The sequence below is a fragment of the Eptatretus burgeri genome, chromosome 2, assembly GCF_056783735.1.
Source record: "Eptatretus burgeri isolate ZD-2024b chromosome 2, Ebu_testis_v1, whole genome shotgun sequence".
Taxonomy (NCBI): Eukaryota; Metazoa; Chordata; class Myxini; order Myxiniformes; family Myxinidae; genus Eptatretus; species Eptatretus burgeri.
Window position 1 is genome coordinate 87,456,404 of NC_140962.1, and position 24,557 is coordinate 87,480,960.

A 24,557-nucleotide genomic window follows, 5' to 3' on the forward strand; every position below is an offset into this window, starting at 1 on the left:
CCTCCCCTGCACCCCCTCACCCCTGCCAAAATTTTGCTTATGTATCCATATTGTCCACCATTTGCATTCTCCCTTACCCCTCGTCATTAACTGCCTCCCTTCTTTGTCCATCTCAATCTACTTTCTTCCTCTGCCCTGCTGTTGGTGTTTTCCCCTTTCTCCTGCTCTTCCCTTTGTTGAGTTGTGTTCTGATTTTGTTCTGTGTCATAGCTCTTCCACAAGCCAAGAGCATCCTTACTACAATTCACAGACTGGTGTTTGTGTGTTTGTGTGTATGTATGTAAGTATGTATGTATGTTTGTTTGTTTGTCGTGCTCCTCCTCCTCCAGTTCTTGGCTGATTACATCCAGATGTGCTACATGAGATTAGCGTGACCCCAATTAACATATAGCACTGCCTCCAGGTGGGAGAGGGTATTTTGAGTCCCAACCATTTACAGTCCTGCATTCCTGTCCCCATGTTTTCCGGTGCAGTGAGGTGTTTTGAATTATAAACAGTATGTGTTTTGCTTCATGCACATAACCCAGGTTGTGTTTATTTTTTTGCTGATACACAGCCCAAATAAAGGTATGCATCACAGAATAATGTGTTTTATGCTTGGAACGAGATCACCCGTAGGGCGGGTACTCTGCTAATATATATATATATATATATATATATATATATATATATATATATATATATATATATATATATATATATATATATATATATATATATATATATATATATATATATATACACACACGCACACACTACTGGTCTAAAGTTTTATAACACCCCCATTTTTCAAATTTTTACTAAAATTTATGCAGTTTAATGTTTCAATGTTCTCTGAAATTAAAGCAGAGAACAAATAAACATTTGCAGATAAAACAAAGAAATCGAGGAATCGTTTTGTTGAACAAAATTTAATCCAAATTTTTGACTCATCAAAGTAGCCACCTTTTACCAAGTTTCTTAGCAATGGCTTTCTTCCTGCCACTCGACCTGTCAAACCTGCTGCTCAAAGTCTTCTCTTCACAGTTGAAACTGAGACTTCCTTACTTCGACCAGTGTTGAGCTGTGCTTGAAGCTGCTGTCCTGTGAGCCACCTATCAAGCAAGCTGTTGACTCTCAGAAACTTGTCTTCTGATTGTGTTGTGGCTTTGGGTCTGCAAGACCTCTTCCTGTCAGGGTTTCCTCCAGTTTCCAAGTGCCTTTTGATGGTGTACAATGTGGTGTAACTGTACTCACTGACACCTTGGTTTACTTTGCAATTTCTCTCAAGGAAAGACCTACACTTTTAAGGGTTATAATGTTCTGTCTGTCTTCCTTTGTTAATTGTTTTTTTTTTCTCGCCATGATGATTGCAATATATTACTTCCTGCAGTGCAATGTTGTCCAAATAATGCTCCAGAGGGTGTAGCAACACTGTCTGTTCCAACACTGCTTTTATACACTAAGAGGGTTTGTAACTAATCAACAAAAGTTGGGACACCTGCAGGAATTGTTTGCATCAACCTTCAAGGCTTAATCTACTTCCATTGCTGCAGAACAGCTGCAGTTGCTAACCCATTACTTTTTCCCTGAAAAGGGCCTTTTTTAAGAACTCTGAAATTTGCATTATTTTTCAGTTTTTGGTAACCTAAACTTTTTCTTTTAACCTCTGGGAGTGCACCGCTTAGCTTTGTACCATTTCAGGTTATTCACTGGAATTGACAGATATAACAGCCGAACATACTTGTGGCATTCTTTCTGCAATGGAAATCAAATATTGTTTGGAAAGTTCTTCCCAACACTGTTGCAGAAGTTCCCACAAATGTATTGCACTTGTAGGTTGCTTTCCTTTCACCCTTCTGTCCAGTTCATCCCAAACCAGCTCGATGGGGTTTAAGTCTGGAGACTGTGCTGGCCATTCCATGATTTGAAGCCGACCATCTCATTATTTTCTTTTAAGGTAGTTCTGACATAGCCTGGAGGTATGTTTTGGGTCGTTATCTTGCTGTAGGATGAACCCCTGACCAACTAGGCGTAGACCAGAGGGTATTGCATGGCGCTGCAAAATGCTGTGGGTAGCCCTTTTGTTTCAGGGTGCCAGTCACTCTGTACAAATCACCGATTCTGGATCTAGCAAAAGAGCCCCAGATCATCACACTTCCTTCTCCATGTTTGACAGTTGGTGTCACACACTGAGGAACCGTTGTTTCGCCTAATCGACGGCGTACAAAAACCCTGCGTGATGAACCGAAGATTTCAAATTTTGATTCATTGGTCCATAAGACCTTCTTCCAGTTTTCAGTTGTTCACTGGTGGTGGGTGCTTCATGGCCCAGGCAAGCCTCTTTTTCTTATTTTGCCATCTTCGCAATGGCTTTCTTACTGCCACTCGACCTGTCAAACCTGCTGCTCAGTCTTCTCTTCCCAGTTGAAACTGAGACTTCCTTACTTCGACCAGTGTTAAGCTGTGCTTGAAGCTGCTGTCCTGTGAGCCGCCTATCACGCAAGCTGTTGACTCTCAGAAACTTGTCTTCTGATTGTGTTGTGGCTTTGGGTCTGCAAGACCTCTTCCTGTCAGGGTTTCCTCCAGTTTCCAAGTGCCATTGGATGGTGTAGGAAACTGTACTCACTGACACCTTGGTTTACTTTGCAATTTCTCTAAAGGAAAGACTTACACTTTTAAGGGTTATAATGTTCTGTCTGTCTTCCTTTGTTAATTGTTTTTTTTCTTGCCATGATGATTGCAATATACTACTTCCTGCAGTGCAATGTTGGCCAAATAATGCTTCAGAGGATGTAGCAACACAGTCTGTTCCAACACTGCTTTTATACACTAAGAGGGTTTGTCACTAATCAACAAAAGTTGGGATACCTTAGGAATTGTTTGCATCAACCTTCAAGGCTTGATCTACTTCCGTTGCTGCACAACAGCTGCGTTGCTAACCCATTACTTGTTCCCTGAAAAGGGCCTTTTTTAAGAACTCTGAAATTTGCATTATTTTTCAGGTTTTGTTAACCTAAACTTTTTCTTTTAACCTCTGGGAGTGCACCACTTAGCTATGTACCATTTCAGGTTATTCACTGGACTTGAACTGCTTAAATTTCAGTAAAAACTGAAAAATGGGGGTGTTCTAAAACTTTTGACCGGTTGTGTGTGTGTGTGTGTGTGTGTGTGTGTGTGTGTGTGTGTGTGCGTGTGTATATATATATATATATATATATATATATATATATATATATATATATATATATATACATATATATACATATATAAATATATATACATATATAAATATATATACATATATATATATATAAATATATATATATATATATATATATATATATATATATATATATATATATATATATATATATATATATATATATATACATATATATATATATACATATATATATATATATATATATATATATATATATATATATATATATACACATATATATATATATAGATATATATAGATATATATATATATATATATATATATATATACATATATATATATATATATATATATACATATATATACATATATATATATATATATATATATATATATATATACATATATATATATATATATATATATATTGCTTTTGGTCACGTGCCATTGTGAAGGGTCAACCGAAGAGTGTTTTTGTTGTGCAGATCTCAAGCAAAAAAAATTTTCAATCATATCACCTGTGGTCTTCTGCCCTGCTCCTTTTATGCACTCGTTATCTGGTGTTGTTTGAGAGTGAGTGAATGTCTGTGTTCGTTCTTGCTCTTGTTTTTGTGATTTTGGGGCACGAACATGGCTGTCTCATGTCCGGGTTGGACATGATGATTTGTGGTTTGCATGATTGGTGGAGATTCCGTTGAGTGTTGTGCATGTCTGGGTGTGGTGTAAGGGATCAAGTGTTGTTTTTTGTTCACCTTGTCCAGCTGTTTGCACCATCCAGCTTTTGCCATTCATATCAAAGGAGTGTTTCATGTGCATATGTCCGCAGTCTCCCCAGTTAGACTACCCTCTTGGTTCTCCACCCGTTAAACCACCCTTCCCCTCCAGACTGCCATTTGTTGCATGTTGTGTCTGGGATAAAGGTTCCATCCATGTCAAATTTGTGCCCAGATTACAGGCAATGCTGCACGATGGCCGACTGTGTCACCTTCCCAAGCCGAATTGCTCTGTCATTTTCCAAGCTGAAGATAGACCACGTCGTCCAACTGCCTCACTGTCAGTTGCTTGCCTTCTACCATCTCTGACTTCATTTTAACCAATCTTGATTTGGGATGCAAATAATAAATAAGACGACAAACATTCGTACATTTTGGATTTACTGAAGGTTATCTTCTCTTCGGTCTTTATCTTGATTTAAGGCTCATATTGGATAATGTACCAGGAACATTCATAAATTTGTATCAAGATACCCACAATAGCCAAAGGCATGCCAAGCGTGGTATCACGAACCATATGTTTTATTAGTGGGAAACTGTACCTATTAGTCTTTTGTTTTTTTTTTTTGCTGTGTCTTGGACTTTTGTGAGTATTTCATTTGTGGAGCCTTTTGAACCTTCCATATGCATATAAGACGTATTGGATATATACAAGAGCTGATCACAATGAATTGCATGAGCACTGGGGCAATTGACACATCAATGCAATATTTGGTGTTTAACTTGGGATGTCATCATTCGGAGACATGGCTGAGATGAGAACGGCACACTGGTCAAACCAAAAGATGAGATGGCAAGCTACTTGATAGCAATTGCCTCGACACATGCTTCTTGTGCCAAGCCTCAGAACATGGCCAGTAGAGCTGCAAGTGGGAAAGGAAGAACCAAGTAATGCGATTGAGAAAGTCTATTAAAGTGATTCCATTATTATTCGTCACCAATAACATTTCTGCATACTCTTACGCTTTGGAACATTTTGAATCGCAGAGCAAATGTACTGCATGCCAATGTGGACTACAAAACCCATTTCTAAATGGACCACATTTATGGCCTACATACATTAAGATTTGTGGATGTATTTACTATGCACGCTTGGGTAGTGATTGAAACACAGTGCTTCACAATCTGTGAACATCAGAGAACACACACAATATGGTGATACATTTTGCCCTGAAGGGAAGAGATTACATGTGTGATAATGTGACTGCTTCCTGGAGATTCTTACTTAATTTGTCAAGAATGAAAGGCAATTACTCTTATCCCTGCATTTGTTTTTTGGCTTTTGCTCCAATAATATTGCTTTCTGTGACCATTGTAGCTTATCAGGTGAAAGCTGAACAAATTGATACGAGTTTAATGTGGGGATAATAGGAGAATTGAACAATTGATAATGGTTTTGTGTTCACATTTTACCAAAGAACCAGCTCTGTGAAACTGGCTGTCAGCGTGAGGGGAAGGGAAGGCAGAGTTATTAGTCCAGTCAAAAAAATGAGATATGTAGCTAAATAACATGCTAGAGGAATTTTTGAGGAAAAGTTGGCAACCAATTTATTTTACCTAATTTGGGTGTGCTGAATTGAAATTTGCTGTCTGCCAAGCTGTATCTTGACCACTTGACCCTCAAAATGACGTAATAAGCTACGCCCCTTTTTTGCCAAATGCGAAATATAATTCTCCTTAAAAATGGCATCAAAACTATCATGTGTGGTATCAAATGAAAGCGAATGACATGTGCATTGCATTCATACTGTCAATGAATTACTTTTGTATGATCTTTGGTCAATGAAATGTCAAAAGGTCATGATTTGTGTGAAATGTACAATCAAAATTATAAATACATTTATGGTACTGTAATGAAAAGGAGAGGAAAGTCAACTTCTACTTTAACTAAAAGTTGGTCAGGTTTTGATTAAAAAAAGGATTAATATGCATTTAATGTTGTTTGTAAGTGTGACCCATCCGGGGTCAAAGTATCTGAAAAAAATATAGCTTCTCTAGAGGGTGCTAAGTCATCATATTGTGGCTACAGGCTGTCTCGACTGCACACATCAGCACATGTAATTGGACAAAAGTTACTCCATTGTTAAGTGAACAACCTTGTCAATTATACACTATTCTGGTAAGTTTTTTTTTTAATATTTTGAGCACCAGTGTGATATTTTGTATGTAACAAGGCATCTGTGAATGTAATTATTTACATGATATTTCATGAATTTGAGCCCTTCCCTTGTATCATGTAATAAAATAACAGTTGCACCAAACACCACACTAAGTTGAGATTTGTTGTGGTGTGTTCATAATTAACGACAAGATCTAATACCCAAATAATTATATCAGTGTAATATGGAATAGGCAAAGCCGAGAAGCGAACGTAGAATTCTTCTTGCATTCGTTGCTGCAATTTCCGGTTACTTCGGCCTGGATTCGGGATCAGCGATCAAATAATGTAAATCACGATTAAAAATTATTTTTTGATGATGCGGGAGATATCTTTATTAAAATCAGTGGAGGAAATATACACCATGTCTGATATTATTTGGGTCTTTCATGTCTCCGACGATGCCTTTATCTCCCGGGACGCATCATTCCCCATGACAAAAACCGGAAGCAAAAGGGTCATAGCCGACGACACGGATTCCAAATTGCTAGGGTATTGTGTTGTTGTTGTTGTTGTTGTTGCTGTTTCCTATTCTCTCATGTGCACCGTTGAGTATGAAGCTCACTACGTTCGCCATAATAATGTAAAAAATAATCGCTCTAGGATACAAGATAGACTGGTTTTGTCAAATTTTAAAAGTACAGAAGGCCTTATAAAACAAATGTGATGACATTTTTAATATCAGTTGTAATGGTTACGTCAAATTAAAAAAGTACGGAAGGCCTTAAGAGACAAATCTCACGACAGTTTAAATTCCGATAATGGTTATTACAATGACTAAAGAATAAGATACATGTTATTTTTTGGTCAAATTAATTATGTTGATTCCCTTTAATTTGACTTTCCTAAACAATATCGCTTTACTTCAGTCAATTTGTAATTCATGTTATTTTTGTATTGTATCAATCTTGTGTAGCCTTTGGAACTTCTACTGTTATAAACAGCCCTGAATAATATCGTTTTGTAACCTTGAGGGAGCAAATTAACAAATCGAAGAGATGCTATAAATCTAACTAGTTCCACGTCATCAAAATTAATGATTAGTCATATTTTTAAGACCATCAAAGTTGTTTTGCCCCACTTCTGATTTTATTACTGGAGGAGCAATGGAGTGATCAACACTCTAACAAAACCAGTTACATTTAATGGACTTCATAAATCTTTTGATTTGTTCCCTACCTAAGTTAACCCAGATAATGCAATACATACTTCTTATCAATGAGTTGGCAATGTTGAAATCTTGCACTTTTGTATGATACCAAACAGGATTATTATGTTTATCATCACTAATAAGGTAACCTATGGAAATGGGTGTGGCTTATAATGTGATATCAGGGGTCACCGGGTCAGGATACAGCTTGACAGAACTTTTTAAAATTCAGCATATAGGGTAATGAAATGTATCTACCATGTATAGCAAAATTTTTTTGTCAGATTTTTTTTTTCATACTAACAAATTATGCTTCAGGATAAGCCGGCAAGGCCGGAGCAGTAGGGGCGTTCTGACTGGTATTTTGACAAGAAGCTTCTCAATTTTAATATTGATTTACATTAAAATCGAGTTGCTCCTCGTCCAAACACTTGTTAGATCACTCCATCGCTCCCATCCCTGATGGTTTATACTGAATAATGATTCCTTAGAATGAAAAAGAATGATATGAATTTAGTCCTGAATTGTCTTAATAGAGCTCTGTATAATTACGTAATATGATATTATGACCTCATTTGATCCAAAATGACCTCTAAATGACCCCACATGATGTAATATTTATTTATTGATCATGTTTTTGCACTGTTAATGTCATTACCTTTCATATGATACCATATATTATATATTTACATTAACTTTTACAGTAAACCATATTGCGGAATATGCAAAAAGGGGCGTGGCTTATTACGTCATTTTGAGGGTCAAGCGGTCAAGATTCAGCTTGGCAGACAGCAAAATTGAAATCAGCATACCAAAATTAGGTTGAGTAAAGTGTCTGCCAGCTTTTCCTCAAAAATGCCTCTGGGGTTGTTATATTCAGAAAACTTGACTAGTCCATATGCATTGCATTGCCTTAATGGGGGGGGGGGGGAGTATGCATTGCCTTAATGGGGGGGGGGGAGTATGCATTGCCTTAATGGGGGGGGGAGTATGCATTGCCTTAATGGGGGGGGGGGGAGTATGCATTGCCTTAATGCGGGGGGGGGGAGTATGCATTGCCTTAATGGGGGGAATATGCATTGCCTTAATGGGGGGAGTATGCATTGCATTAACGGGGGGAGTATGCATTGCCTTAATGGGGGGTATATGCATTGCCTTAATGGGGGAGTATGCATTGCCTTAATGGGGGAGTATACATTGCCTTAATGGGGGGAGTATGCATTGCCTTAATGGGGGGTATATGCATTGCCTTAATGGGGGGAATATACATTGCCTTAACGGGGGGAGTATGCATTGCCTTAATGGGGGGTGTATGCATTGCATTAACGGGTGGTGTATGCACTGCATTAATGGGGGAGTATGCATTGCCTTAATTGGGGGAGTATGCATTGCCTTAATGGGGGAGTATGCATTGCATTAACGGGGGTAGTATGCATTGCCTTAATGGGGGAGTATGCATTGCATTAACGGGGGAGTATGCATTGTCTTAATGGGGGGAGTATGCATTGCCTTAATGGGGGGAGTATGCATTGCATTAACGGGGGAGTATGCATTGCCTTAATGGGGGGAGTATGCATTGCCTTAATGGGGGAGTATACATTGCCTTAACGGGGGAGTATGCATTTCCTTAATGTGGGGAGTATGCGTTGGTTTAATGGGGGGTATGCATTGGCTTAATGGGGGACTAGGCGTTGGCTTAATGGGAGGGAGTATGCGTTGGCTTAATGGGGGGAGTATGCGTTAGCTTAATGGGGGGAGTATGCATTGCCTTAATGGGGGAAGTATGCATTGCCTTAATGGGGGAAGTATGCATTGCCTTAATGGGGGGAGTATGCATTGCCTTAATGGGGGGAGTATGCATTGCCTTAATGGGGGGAGTATGCATTGCCTTAATGGGGGGAGTATGCGTTTGTTTAATGGGGGGGAGTATACGTTGGCTTAATGGGGGGGACTAGGCATTGGCTTAATGGGGGGAGTATGCCTTGGCTTAATGGGGGGAGTATGCGTTGGCTTAATGGGGGGAGTATGTGTTGGTTTAACGGGGGGATTATGCGTTGGCTTAATGGGTTAAGCTTCTGCATTGCTTGAGGTTGTAAATTTTTTAAATTTTTTCCCATATGAATCACGAACCACCAGAAACCTATCCTCCTTTTGTCCCATTGCATCAATGCCCCAACATTTGCGGATTCGACATTCATGGCATTTTCTAGGAAAGTATCCCCTCAAATTTTGGTGGTCTTACTATAATGTAATATGTGCAGTAAAAATAAAACTTTTTCAACTTCCTAATTTATTTTATTTCCTTGTAGACGGTCAAATTTGGAAAACTATGGACAATGTAAGCATTTCAGCCACGCATAAACAAAAATACATCTCATAGGTGATTCTTAAGAGACGTATTTTGGGATGCTGAATCTGAATCAAGTGTTCGCCATGCTCGATTTTGAATTTTTAACCCTTTTATGGTCGACTCAAAATAACGGCCATTTTTCAGCACGTTCACTTGACTCAGGGACTGGAGATTTGATATTGTCAATAGAAATCTACCAGAAAACAGCGTACAGTCATGATAATTGGAAATTCTGTACAGCGTTGGCCATAAATACATGGTAAAACAGAGCGGGTTTACAGATGTGCTGAACTGACGATTTGACAATTGGGCTGCAATGCAACTAAACGAATTCATGTTTTGTAAATTTATTTGCCCGTATGAGCCAGTCAAATGTGTGTATGATGTTTGAAGATTCCATCTTGCTGCAGAGAGAGTACCAAGAACATTTTATGTCGGATCCCAAAACACCCCCACTCGCTCAGATTCATTATTTTGTGCTTACTTTGCATGTCATTTTTACCACGCAGTACCAAGCAATGTGTATGGGCATCCTAACTCGTACGCTTACATCTGCTTAAGCATCCCAACTCCAGAATTGGGAGTGATTATCTTTGTCAGCTGAGGATCTGGTTACCTCTGACATTCAAGAATCATTGCTTGGTGCTTGTCAGTTGGGCCAAAATTCAGCTCAAAGGCTTTGTTGTTGAAAACATCTGTGTAAACCACACGAGGATGGAGAGTGTGTAGACTTCAAAGCACCCGTACAGAATAATAAGGCTCCAACATCTGCCTTGTTGTATATCGTAATAGACCAAACAAAAGACAAGCAGAACTATTAAAGTGGACAGAACTATCTTACAAAGATTTATAACTGCTTATAGAGCAGGGCACACAGTCCACCTCAAAAAAATAATCTTACAGCACAAGCTGATGCCAGTGGCACTGCCACCAGCAAAAACTGATGGAAGTCTACACACTGCCAATAAATTACTGCAAGCCAAAGTGCTAACCACTGATGTCACTACCCCCAACAATTGTTTCTTTAAGTGGGACAACCTGCATAGTCATTGGTGACGGCTCTGGGAAAGCCAACAGACAAAATGACATTTGGTGAATATGCAGAAACATTAGCCAAAAGAGTATAAAATATGGCAGAAGTCTATTACAAGATTGATGTAGCAATTGATAGATATTGGAAAGACTCCATCAAAGTGGGCACAAGAGTGAAACGCAAACATGGCTTGCAACCTGCGAGACGTCGTGTGGAAAGTCTCGCAATACCGCTACCAGCGAACTGATCAAACGTTATGGCATTGAAAGAAAATAAAGAAGATCTTATCTTGTTTCTTTCTGATCACCCTATTGAATGTAGCCCTGCAAACAAAATTGTTGTTGTCTCTGGAGGATTTGCAGAACCTACAATGGTGAAGACTCCAGACCCAGAGCTTGATGTGACAGCACATAAAGCGGATCATGAGGAGCGTGGGACCCATCTTGTATTCCACTTCCTTCATGCCAATGTGGACTCTCCATATTCATATTTGTAGATGAAATCTGGTACTGCCAAGACTCCCAAATGGATTCCAGTGCACGATGTCCAAAAGCACTTGACAGCCCGTCAAGTTGACACGATACTTGGCTTTCATTCCTTAATTTTGTGTGACGGTGTGTCTCAATTTTTTGGTTACAGCAGTTGACTGCTTGGTCAGTGTTCAAGGAACACCATGACCTGTCAAACAGTCTAGGCAAAGGAGAAATTACTGATTAAATCATCAAATCATCCGAGGTTTTCATCTGTAAAGTGTATGTAGTACCAGATGTAGACATTTACGACGAGGCATGAGTAAAGTTATTCTGCATGAGGATCGTGTCATATGGGTACACCAATGGCTGCCTCAGTATGCGTTGCAACTCCAGACGACTGAGATTACCATTTACCGAAGGCTGCAGATGTCACAGCCAAGACATCGAACATTTTGGAGGACTGATGATATATGTAATTTATCTGAAATTCAATACCAGTCTTCAGGGTACTTCTGTCTTTTAGCATTGCTTTATGTTTCACTTTTTGGTGGTGGTGGTGGTGGTGGTGGTGGTGGGGGGAGGGGGGTGTATTCTGATCATCTGGGAGGGGTAAGTTACTTTATTATTTGGAGAAATGTGGGAGGATTAATTACTTTTGTCCTGTCTGCTGTTGAAGAATTGAAACTAAAAGCCTTCTTGTGTCTCTTATTGCCAATCATTAAGTACTTCCTGCCTCAGTGGACATTTTGAGTTGTGGCGGACGTGGGGTTAATACATATTCTAAACTTCTCACAGTCCCTTGTGTATTGTAGTTGAATTTCCGAAGAAAAATGAAACCGAAGAAAACTGAAAGATCTTGTTGAAATGTTGAAAGACTGTTGAAGCTATGTCGGAGAATATTTCATGAAAACGAAATAGAATATGGACGTTATTTTGAGTCGGCCATTGATAAGTTAGAAACTCAGAATCGAATGTGGCAAACACTTTAATGAAACTCAGCATATCCTAAAACACAAAGTGAGCCTGAATGCCTATCATCAATGTGAAATGCTTCCAACTACCTTTCTTAAGCCCTTTTTCCAAATTTGTCCGAGACTATTATAGGTAACTGTGACATTAAATTGACTTTCCCAAAATTTGAATTATTATCTACCTATATTGTACACTTTTAACATCCCACTAATGTTTAAAGGGGAATAGCACCACAAAAGTGAAAATAACCAAAACCTTTGTACAGTACTGTATGTACGGTTCCTTCAGAAAGTATTCAGATCCCTCGACTTTTGTCACATTTTGTTGTGTTACAGTGTGAATTTAAAATGGATTATATTTTTAAAAAAAATTGTCACCGATCTACACATAATAGCCCATAATGACAAAGGGAAAACCTGTTTTTAGAAAAAAAAAATTAGAAACAAAGAATTTTTAGAAAAAAATTCATTAAAAATGAAAATCTGAAATGTCTTGAGTCAATAAGTATTCAACTACTTTGCTATGACACTCCACATTGAGCTCAGGTGCATCCAATTTCCTTTGATAATCCTTGAGATGTCTCGACAACTTGATTGGAGTCCACCTGTGGCCAATTCAATTGATTGCACATGATTTAGAAAGAAACACACCTTTCTATACAAGGTCCCACAGTTCATAGTGCATGTCAGAGCAAAAACCCTACCATGAGGTCCAAGGAACTGTCCATAGAGCTCTGAGATAGAATTGTGAGGAGGCATAGATCTAGGAAAGGGTATAAAACAATTCCTAGAGTGTTGAAAGTTCCCAAGAACACAGTGAGTTCCATCATTAGGAAATGGAAAGAATATGGAACTTACCCAGACTCTTCCTAGAGCTGGCCGTCTGACCAAACTGAGCAACCGGGCAATAACGACCTTGGTCAGGGAGGTGACCAAGAACCCAAATGAGCACTCTGACAGAACTGGAGTTCCGTGGCTGAGATGGGAGAACCTGCCGGAAGGACAACAAGCTCTGCAGCATTTTTACAAATCGAGGTTTTATGGGAGAGTGGCCAGATGGAAGCCACTCCTGAGAAAAAGGCACATGACAGCACACCTGAAGTTTGCAAAAAGGCTCGTGAAAGACTCTGAGAGCATGAGGCAAAAGATTCTGTGGTCTGATGAGACGAAAATTAAACTCTTTGGTCTGAATGCAAAGTGGTGGAAACAGCACAGCTCGTCACTCATCAAACACCATCCCTGCCGTTAAGCATGCTGATGGCAGCAACATGCTATGGAGATGCTCTTTTTAATGGCAGGAACTGGGTGACTTGTAAGGATAGAGGGAACAATGAATGGAGCCAAATACAGGCAAATACTTGAGGAGAACCTGCTTCAGAGTGAAAAAGATCTTAGACTGTGGCAAAGATTTACATTCCAACAGGACAACGACCCCAAGCATACCGACAAGGCAACAATGGAATGGCTTCAGAACAAGAATGTGAAGGTCTTTGAGTGGCCCAGCCAAAGCCCAGACTTGAATCCCATTGAGAATCTGTGGAAAGACTTGAAGATTGCTGTTTACTGACGCTCCCCATCCAATTTGACAGAGCTTGAGCAAATTTGCAAGGGAGAATGTGAGAAAATCCACAAATCAAGATGTACAAAGCTGATAGACATACCCATGAAGACTCGAAGCTGTAATCGCTGCCAAAGGCGCTTCTACAAAGTATTGATTCAGGGGGTTTACTTATTGACGCAAGACATTTCAGTTTTTCATATTTAATTAATTTGTAAAAAATTCCATCATTTTTGCACTTTCTGCAAATTCCATCATTTTTACACAGTGTTGTAAATGGTTGATGTACAATTTGTGCAATGCATCTTCTTTTTCTTATCTTTAATGGATACGCTCTTTCACAGCGGTTAGTTTATTCAATGGATAATCCTTTTTAACAAATGGGTTGGTGCTGTTGATACAATCAATCTTGGAGCAAAGACTATACAGAGTTGTTTTCTATGAGCAACTGGTGTCAAAGATTGTTACCCACAGACAAATTACAACACAAAAGTTGCCAAATTTACTTTAAAATCATAAACATCTACTACTACGACTTTAATCGTGTCAATTATTACCACTTTATTTTTGGGTTGGATGGGAACAGTATTTTGCCCGTCTTTCATGAACCGGCTGGCCAGGCCTGATGTCCTATTGAACATGGCAGAAATTTGAAATTTAAGGGTGCTGGCGATAGCTTCATATCTTTGCCAAAGACACTGTGGGGTCTCGAACATCCACCAATCTCCGGCTTAATATAGATCCGAGGGATGGCATGCTTTGTGATACGACACCCTCCTGCTAAGCGCTAATCTGATAGTTGAAAGTCGAGTTGGGAATCAGACCTGGAATTTGGACTGCTCAAAAGAAAGTGCATTATCTTTTCATAATCTTAAAGTACTCTGAAATTGTTTGGAATTGAAGGGGTTAATGCCAATTATTGCTGATAAAAGTTTATGTTTATTCTACTCATGTAACAACTGATTATTCCATTGGCGAAGCCTGGTGTTGGTTTAACGGTAAAATTGGCTGGCATAAGATCTTAGGGTCTTGAGTTCAAGCCCCTCTTACCATTGAATTAACACCAGGTGGGTTGATTCAACCTGTCATCCTTCTGAGGTTGGCAAAATGAGTTCTAGCTTCCTGGTAACAGGGGACATTGCATCAGCAGCAGAGCTGTGCCCCCAGAAAATGATGCAGCTAAGCAGCCATAGGCTGCATACGAATAAATAATTACGTTTGCTGTTTTGTACATTTACTGCTTCAGTGAATGAATTCGTGTTTTTGATATCCTTTTTCCAGTGAATTTGCCAAGAGATGAAAAAGAACAATTAATGCTATTTTATTTCAAAAGTACTACTGACCAAAAATTTTCACAAACAGTAAGGCTTGATGTAACCCTTTTAGTACAAACCTAACCTCATTAAAGGGATTATAAAAGCAGCATCTGTGAATCCTTGATATAGCTGTCTGCATTGGGTTGGGTAGGGGAGGGGTTCATTTACTCAAGTAATTTCCATTATTGCATGCTGTTGCAAGCTGTGCTGGGGTTACTTATGCATTATGAACATGAAAGCAATTATAGAATATGGAGGAAAAGATTGGTAGTCAGAAGGGGTGATGCAGTATATTAATCGGTGATGCAGGCACGTGAGTAAAAATTGCACTCATCTCCGAGAGGAAGAGGTTCAGCTTGGCATTTTTTAATATGAAATAGACAAAGTCTACAAACAAATGAAACCCATGAGAATTACCCTTTAGAACCCTTTAGAACCTTTTCATAATTACCTTTTCGGACCCTTCAGCATCACCTTTTAGATTTACCCTTTCGATTTACCCTTTCGAATTACTCTTTAGAACCCTTTAGAATTATTCTTTGGAACCCTTTAGAATTAATCACGATGGGTTAGTAAGATTCTTCTTCATTTTTGATGGAAGGATGGATGGATGGATGGATGGATGGATGGATGAAGGACATGATGAAATAATGAAGTGGTTTCACCGCTTAAAAATATGTTGATGTGCAAGTATAAATGCGATTCCATTGAAACTTGTACTTTTTAGTTAACAGAGCAAAGTCACAACCAATGCTTCTTGTCAGTTGTTTGTCACGGGGAAATATATTTAGTTGTGCTAATTTGCACTACAACCTCGATGGCGGTTTATAGTACAAGTATATGAGAGAAAGTAAATGCTATACAGGTAAGCTTATGGGATTACCCATCAGTTCGTTTGTCCATCATAAACACTTACAGCTTCTTCTCCGAAACTACTGATGGGATTGTGATCAAACTTGTGAAGTGATATTTGGTGTGGTGGAACTCAATTTTGTTCATGGCATCCTCCCTCTCCACCAACAAGTTGGTCATCATAAAGTTTAAAAATCCCCAAAGTACTTGAATTTCGATTTAGTTTGGTCACCATTTTGGATTACAGGAGAACCTTTAACGATCCCCTTCTCTCAAACCGACCAATGCGAAGCTTTAAATTTGGGATCAACTACCCAAGGGAAAGTATAGTTTGTTAACAATGATGTCATCAGTCGTGCGGCGTGGCAGCCATATTGGATCAAAGGAAATTCTTTAAAATGTTCTCTGAAACCACCTAACTGATCAATGTGAAACTTCAAATGTATGATCGACTACCTATGGAAATGCTTGCTTAAAAGAAGCTGATCCAAAACACAATATGCCTCTTGTGAGGTCATAATACAGAAAGTGTGCAATATCTTGAAAAATATGAATTACGAGAGGGGATACCCAGTGCTGCCTGAGGAGGGATGATGGTCGGGGTGAACTTTTTCCCAGCAGGGGTTTTGGGACGTGTTGGACATTGAAAAGCTATGGAGTTGTTGGTCTCATGATAATTAACTTTCGCCTGCGGGTCGGCGGCAGCACTGTCTGACCCCACACCCCAACATACGATTTTTAGCAGCCTTTGGCCTCAAAATGGAATTAAAGGCTAATGTGTGGTTGCTTAAAACCTTGTCCAGATTCTGAAGTCCCTACGCCCACAAGTTGGGGCTTCAAGGTGCTACAGTTCAGCCGTGAAAGAGTAATGTACAAACGCACAAGCACTTGAAAATATTTATAAGATTGACACCTTGGAGTTTCACCTTATCAAATATGGCTAATTTTGACACAGCAGGAAGTTGCATCATCATACTGTAAGTGGGTAATATCTGAAAAACGAAGCCACGTAGCCACAGCAGGGAGTTGCACTTCTATGAACATCGTGTCAATACGACCTGACCTAAAATGTGTAGGCCTATTTTAAATGCAGCTCTTATTTTACCCTATTCCATCCGTCATTCCACTTTTTGACCACTAGTCAGGTGAGCTGCAGGACCATTGGTCCTTTTATTTTTGTTTTGATGTATAAGGTTGAGACTCAACGGAAGTGCGAGGTGACTGTCAAAAAGTGATGAGCCGACAGTTGGACAACAGTTGGACACCATATAAGCAAGGGAATGAAAGATGAATATGCTTTGAGACACATGCTGTAAGATCAGTGACAATTTTATGAACTACACTTCGCCAATTTTAATAAATGCTGAAGCTTATCGAGGAGCTTGTACACATTCATGCAGGACAATGCCATGTCAATGCTTTGTGTTGTAGAATGTGAACCGTGGTGTCTCCATGCGTTTGTGTGTTCGGCTGTCTCCATTTCCAGTGGCCACTTCCTGCGCTGCATTTGAAAATCTCTCCATGCAGGCAAAGCTCAGTCAACATCAACCAGAAGAACACCAAACAAGATACATTTTAAACATATAAATACAACATAGAATCAGTTTGTGATAATCCTAAGGTCATATCTTAATGCACTGTTGAACAAAGTTGAACAAACCATGTCAGCATTGTTAATATTAGTAGCCTATACTGAAAGTCTTTGAACAAAGGTTAACGGTGCAAGGCAATAATTTAGTTCAAGAAAAACCTCCATTTAGCATTGTGACTGAAAAATAATGTTTAATAATAAACTTCAAAGAGGTCCAAAAGAAACTTCAATTTAATATTCGCTGGATTCGATGATGTAATTCATGAGAGCATCTACTCTGAGTCAAGGAGGTTGGCACTTCAAACCACAGCCAAGTCATAAGTCTTTAAAAATGGTGTGTGTTGCTTCCTTTCTTGATGCTCAACACTTCAAAATGATGGAGGATGGACAGATAGAGGAGAGAGGAAGAAGTTTCGAAGCAACTGGAAGATGACCTCAGGCAAATGATCCCCTCGAGCTCGGTCAGTGTCGGTTGTTTGTAACAAAATTTGCAGTACCGTTTATTTATTTATTTTGTATTGGGATATGGAGGGAAAGAATTTGGTGAAGCTTTTCAAACCCTGTTAAAGTTTATTGCAAAATAATACAGGTTCTCTCAAGGCTGTCTCGAGGTTAATACGAGTTATTTTGTTGTACAAGTTTTCTAGTTCTTCATAATATAGTCAGATCCTGGGCAAGAAAACTGACACATCCTCCAATAATATATGAACAACTACCGTAATGTTTTTACACAAGGGTCTGGGCTCATGGAGGAGCTGAACGACAAAAGGCAGCAGGTTTACAAGGTACCAAAGGTTATTGTGGGGGGGGGGGGCAGGAGGTGGAATTAAACAAAAAGCAAAGGATGAATAACACTACAATGAGCAACGATGGCTTGAAGAGGAGCAGAATGCAAAAAAAATTAGCATGTGCAGAAGAGATGGGTGAGCGCACGAGGTCGTGATGGGCAACACATTTGAAAAACTGAAAGATGGATGAACAGATTTGATGTTTCTGAACCAAATAATATTCATATCGGGTTAGTGGCTTGCTCTCATGCAGTGAACGATTTGGAAATAATGACTGGACTGTGTGGCTAGACGTAACGTCACCAGTACCTTCATTAGGTAGAAGGGATTGGGGATGGAAATAAAAGTTAATTTTGCCTCAAAAACTTTGTAGATTCTCAGAGCCTTTAAAGCAGGGGTTCCCAACCTGGGGTGCCCGCACCCCTTGGGGGTGTGACAAAGAGTGGCTTGTGTCCTTGAGTGACGAGTCATAAGTCATCACTCAGCCAGCTGCCAGTGTGCCTTGAGAAGTGGTAGTAGGTGGTTGTGTTGCGTAGATAGTAATCTCGTTTACGAGTATTTAATCAAAAGGAGAGAATACCAGAATTAAAATATAAGTCAAGTAACTGATTGTCAGAGTATTTCTTTTAAAATCATTATAACGCAACATCTGACGTAATCATTGTACATCATTACGCCTACACTGGAGGCGTAAGATATTTGTCTTTGTTCATTTTTATGGGCGAGTGACTGGTTATAGTACACGTGGTGATGGGCTGGAAAACTGTTGCAGCGTGTTACAAATTTGCATTGTGTCTCCATACTGAGTGTGATTTATCTTAGCACGTTGACCGCCTTACATATTATTGCGTACTACCACTGGTGAACACTTTATTAATATAATTTAATCGTGAACATTATAAACTTTCGGAAAACTCGTATTTAGGCACTTTTGCGGAATAATGGTGATTTAACAATTGCTTGTTAAATAGTCTTGAAGTTAGTATTTTATATTTGACATCAAGTAATTGTAAAACGGTGTAGAAACGTGTGTTTTAAGTACTATTTAAATTTCGAACTACTTATGGCGGTCGCTGTGCTGAATAAAGGTTACTTGTGAGAGAGAGCATAATGCTATTCTTTCTTAGATTTTTTTTCATGAAGCACTTCATTATTGATAAATTTACTTACTTAGGTTTTTATAATATTAGGTTTTTATAATAACTAAATTATGTTTGCAACTTTTCAGCCTTATTATTGTGGTAATTATTTGAGTTATACAGTCTATGAAAGTGCTAATTAGTGTACCTAATCCTGGTAAGTGTTTTATTTCTATGTAATGTGAAGTTTTTAATAATCCAACTAGGTTTAGTTTTTCACTATATTATTTGCTTTTGCGAACGTTGTGAATAACTTATAAATAAACTCCTAAATTGAGTAGTTCAATTAAAATTTGAATCTTCTTAAATACGGATCCTGATTTTTGCTAATAAAAACTTTGCAATATTGATTATAAATATTATAAATTTATCGAACGAAATTAATTTATATATTTGGTATATTAGATAAATTAATTTTAAAGTTTACTATGAATCATTGTGCTGAATTGTAATTATGGTACAAACCGTAGTTACACTTTGCTCATTATAATTAAATTTCATTGCAGGGTCTTGTAGTATTGTTACGGATCTGGAAGCCATTTGCACTCAGACAGCAGTCCCAAAGTTTAGTTATCTCGTTAAGTATGTGTATAGTTATAAGAACCCCCCCTTTGTGTCGAATCCTAATGGGAATTATATGTGTGCACTGCGATGTTTCTTTTTAATTAGGTTATTAAATCCAACAACCAACAAACCAATCCACCACTCCTTCACTCCTTCAGCACTTTTCGGCAACGTGCAGCAGGTCACGTACGTGAATGAGAGAATGAGAAGCAGGAGCAAAGAAGTTATTTAATTTTATGTTCACAATTGGGATTGATTTTACTGTTTACAATTTTTTCTGAATAAATTAGAATGTAATTGCTCAATTTATACTTGCATTTTATGCACTGAATTAAAAGCTTATTTTTTTAAGTTCAATTTGTTCACCCACAGTATTGTATGTGGTTCAATTTGTGGTTCAAAAATTATAAATTAGACTTCTTCATCTTCAAATGTGATATTACTTTTGTAGGGGGTGCGAGCATTAATCAAACATTTCCTTGGGGTGTGGGGCAGAGAAAAGGTTGGGAACCACTGCTTTAAAGGTTCCAAACATTGATGAATACAGTTTTGCTGTTTGTTCAATTTTCAGTTTTGGCCACTGATAATGTTATTATCCGCATTCAATTTTTAAAGAGGCCTGTCTTGTTGGCTTGAGGTCAGTTAGGCTGAAACTTGTGACTGGCTGTCAAACATCGTTGGCTTAATTGAGCCTTTTAGGAAGTGCTAAATTTTCACACCTGTATGAAATTTAAAAAGTTCTTCAAACTCGATATAATAGTTCAGAAATACCAACGTCTTTATGTTTTTTTATTTTTATTTTTTTTATTTTTTTTCAATGCACAAGTGTGAATATAGTTGAAATGAAAAATCTTTTCTTTGTAGTTTACAGTTTGTACACGTTTTGGAAAATTGCATGCTTTGGTGATTGTGAATATCTCATTTGTATCACCTTTTTGAATGTCTCTCATATCGATCGATAGCTCAAACTACACAGTATGAGAGGAGTTCAAGGTTGATGCGTACCCTTTGTTCTCAAATCAGAAAGTGCAAGGGGGTTAATGAAACTTAAACGTCTCAAGGTATTCCCCTGCTACAGGTGCATACTTGTCCCATCAATGCGATAGCACCTTGATGCCCTTTGTGCAGAAATCTTCAGGACTGCTACATAGGAACTTTACATGTGCTTTGAGGTCTTCATTATTCGTAAACTTAATGTCAGCCAGATGTTCTCTTCATTGATCCAAGGAGGTAAAGATCAAGTCTGGAGCTGTGTAAGTGGCATGATTTGTAACTTCCCAACCGTTCTCTGCTCGAGTAGCAATGGGCACGTTTGCTGTGTATGAGTGACAGTATTGCAATGCCATCATCTGCACATCACTTTATTGCATAACAAGTCACTGTGGTACTGTGTAGTGGTGATTTTTGTTTTTTCATTCAAGAAATTCCACATGAATCAAATGGTGAAAGTCGCAACACTATTGCCATAAGCTTCCTGGCTGATGGCTGAACCTTCAATCTTTTTTGTGCTCGAACCATAAATGTTTCTACTCCAAGCTGACTTACTTTGACTCTTGCATTAAATAATGGTCCCAGCTTCTGCAAGAAAATGATCTCCCTCACACTGATTATATTCCATAACCTTTGTTGCATTGGCCACACGAGTGGTTTTATGATCAAACATGAGGTCCTTTTGTACCATCTTGCACAAACCTGATTGATTGTAAAGTGAGAATGATTATTATTATTATTATTATTATTATTATTATTACACTGACATCCAATTCATCTAAAAGCTTTCACGTATCGCAATCCAGCAATTCTCAAAAATTATATACTTTTATTCAACATATTAGATATTTGTTTGATTGGCAGCAGTTGGCATGTGAGAATGCTCAAGATTGCTGACCAGTTTAGGGTCACTATTGAACTTGTTGCACCATTCAGACACAACTACATGAAAGACCTACATCATGAAATTTTGCAGTCTTCTGAGAATTTTCAGCTGGTTTTATGTTCTCCTTCACAAAATAACTTGATGGTACACATCTGGACTACAGCACACGTGACTGTTGGCTGCTATATTGATGGGTTGTTGGAGAGCTCAGAAGTTGCACACTTGCTTTTTGACCTCATAGTTTCAATTCCCACCCTGGTTGTGAACTGTCATCCTGGTGATTCACTGGCCGGGTGTTTCATCAAATGAGTATGCCGTCTGGCTTTTGGGATGTTAAACTGGGTATCAATCGGCCAGTATTGGTTATTTGTGGATGTAAGATTCATTTTGTAAAGTGGATGCATTTGTCACAGCACAATGACCACATCGAACTCCAATATGCTACCCTCACCTCTATATAGGGGGCACTGTATCAAGCGATAGCCACCACTCCCAGATTATGCAGTCTATGGCTGTACACTAATTGGGATGATGCAATCCTTTGGTGTTGCACCAAATGCTTTCACTTGTGTTGATGTAACTTCCTGGACAACTTGCTGCAAAAGTTTCATGACACATTTCAGCATTGCACATTTTTCTATTATTATTATTATTATTATTATTATTATTATTATTATTATTATTATTATTTATTCATTTATTTTTCCAAATTCCACAATAGAGCCCACGTCGACCTTGAACCGCTCTCGTACAATGTGATTTTATTTTTGGCTGTGTGTGGACACACTCGTGGATCGTTTGGATTTTAGCACTTTGAATATCTGAGCCTTCTGATTCAACATCTTGTTTGGTGCCATTTAGATATCATATATGTAAAAGCAGATAAATTTTTGATCTATCCCATTACCTCCATGCCTTGTGATCCGAGGAGCCTGAGTTCAAATCCCACTCTGCTGTTGAATTAATACCAGGTGGGGTTGACTCTGCCTGTCATCCAAGGTCGGTAAAATGAGTGTCAGCATGCTGGTATACTGTGTCGGAGTGGCGACCCGTCCAGGATTGTGCCCAATCGCCAAGGAGACTGCTTAGGCATCACCAACGCTCTGCACAGAGTATGGTCCCATTGGATGGATGGATTACCTCCTTCCTTACTCCTGTCTCTTCATAACATACATCCCCTCTCTTTTCTACTCTACCCTTTTCTGTTCTCCTGATTTCCTTAGTATAGCCCTTCTCATCTGTCAAATGATGAAAGATTTTTTTTTTCCAGTAGGGCAATATAGTTTATTTCGAAAATGAGACGGCACAACCTCATTTACACACTGGAATTAAATTAATTTAATCATTTAGCCAAATAAAATTCAGAGCCAGTATTCTTCATGTGCCTCATCAATGCGAGATTGTATGAGTTTAAAATTCAGTGAGAGAGCCATGTTAATTTACCAGCTGTCAGATGACATATCTACATGTTCACCTTTGCACTCATATTGCGCCGGCAAGAAAATTAGTCTGTTTTTACAGATGTGATACCAGTCTTGACAGCTTGGCAGGAAATATCGGCAACACTTTTGTCTTGTTATGCTAATATATTTGAGTCCTTATTATATGTGCCAAAACAAATCCTTGAATTGCTTAGTGGTGGTATATAAGGTCTTATTTGTATATGCAGGTCGATCCTGATTGACCTGGAACTGCTCAGTGATGCTGGCGGGCGAGATGAATGGAGAGCTCGTGAGGCCCAGCAGCTAACAGAAATCGTTCAGAAGAGGCTTCACTTGCTCCAGGTGTGTGCTGGAGATGCAAGCGAGTACCAGACAAAGCTGTTGATGCTTGCTAGCTTATTTGCACAAAATACAATTTGACTAAATATAACATTTCATTTGATGTTTTATTGCCAATGATGGAGGTGACAAAACGTGTTTATGAAACCTCTCTTTCCTCGTCATGCCAACTTAATTCATTTATCAGCACTCTGCTTCAGTCAACATTAGCTTGTGCAACTGACGCTGCTGTTATCCAATACTCCAGGGTACCCAATGAAATGATGACTTTTAAAATTGCAATTGAAAGCTTTTAATGTGTTTCGAACAACCAGTGTTCTGACAGAATGGTGAGGAGGTAGTGCGTTTACCTTTTGAGTTGCCGGATCTGTGTTTTTATGCAAAATTGAGGTGCATGGAAGAGCGGCGGTGAAAGAGGGTAAAACAGCAAGGAACTGACAATGGGGAGGGGAAGGAAGGGGGTATGGGGGTTGGAGAAACAATAATTGGACATAAAAAGCAAGGGAATTGATGAACAGGAAAAGAGGACAGAGAGAAGGAGAGGAAACACAGTAACAAATCTTCAAATCTGTGCCTCTCCGAAAAGACCGTCTGGCAAACCCTCCCTTCTACTTCCTTAACAATCCTTTTGAAGAAGTTTGGTCACTCAAACTTTTGGGCATCACCATTATCCATGATCTTTTTTGGGCAAACCACGTATATGAGTTCGCCTCCAAAGCCGATCATTAACTGGGCATCCTCCGTCGTGCGAAGTCTTTCTTTGACACATCTCAACTTTTATCCACCTACAGGCCACATCTGCAGCTTGATGGAGCACTGCTGGCCCCTCTGCCCTGTGGGCTGGCACCCCTGCTCGAGACATTGTTCAGCTTGAGACTGAGAAAACCAAGTCAAGGCCTTCAAAATATCCCACAATGAAGCTGAATCTCTGGGCCTATCACTTTCACATCGCAGACAGGTTGGTGGTCTCGCTGTCTTCTACCACATCCTTTCTGGTGTTGCTCCCTCTTCCCTTTTC

The 24,557-nt window shown here is 38.9% G+C and overlaps 1 protein-coding gene across 13 annotated transcripts in view; it reads left to right on the top strand.

Annotated features, from left to right (window-relative positions):
- Window positions 1-24,557, top strand: part of FUT8 (fucosyltransferase 8) — a 144,341-nt gene that overhangs the window by 85,641 nt on the left and 34,143 nt on the right. For all 13 annotated transcript variants that reach the window (XR_015055188.1, XM_085870197.1, XM_085870200.1 and 10 more), the window contains one exon: window positions 23,428-23,542. Coding sequence is in view for 12 of the 13 variants with exons in the window: in XM_085870197.1 (XP_085726323.1) it covers window positions 23,428-23,542 (115 nt within the window). In the remaining variant the exon portion in view is untranslated. The remainder of the gene's footprint in view (window positions 1-23,427; window positions 23,543-24,557) is intronic.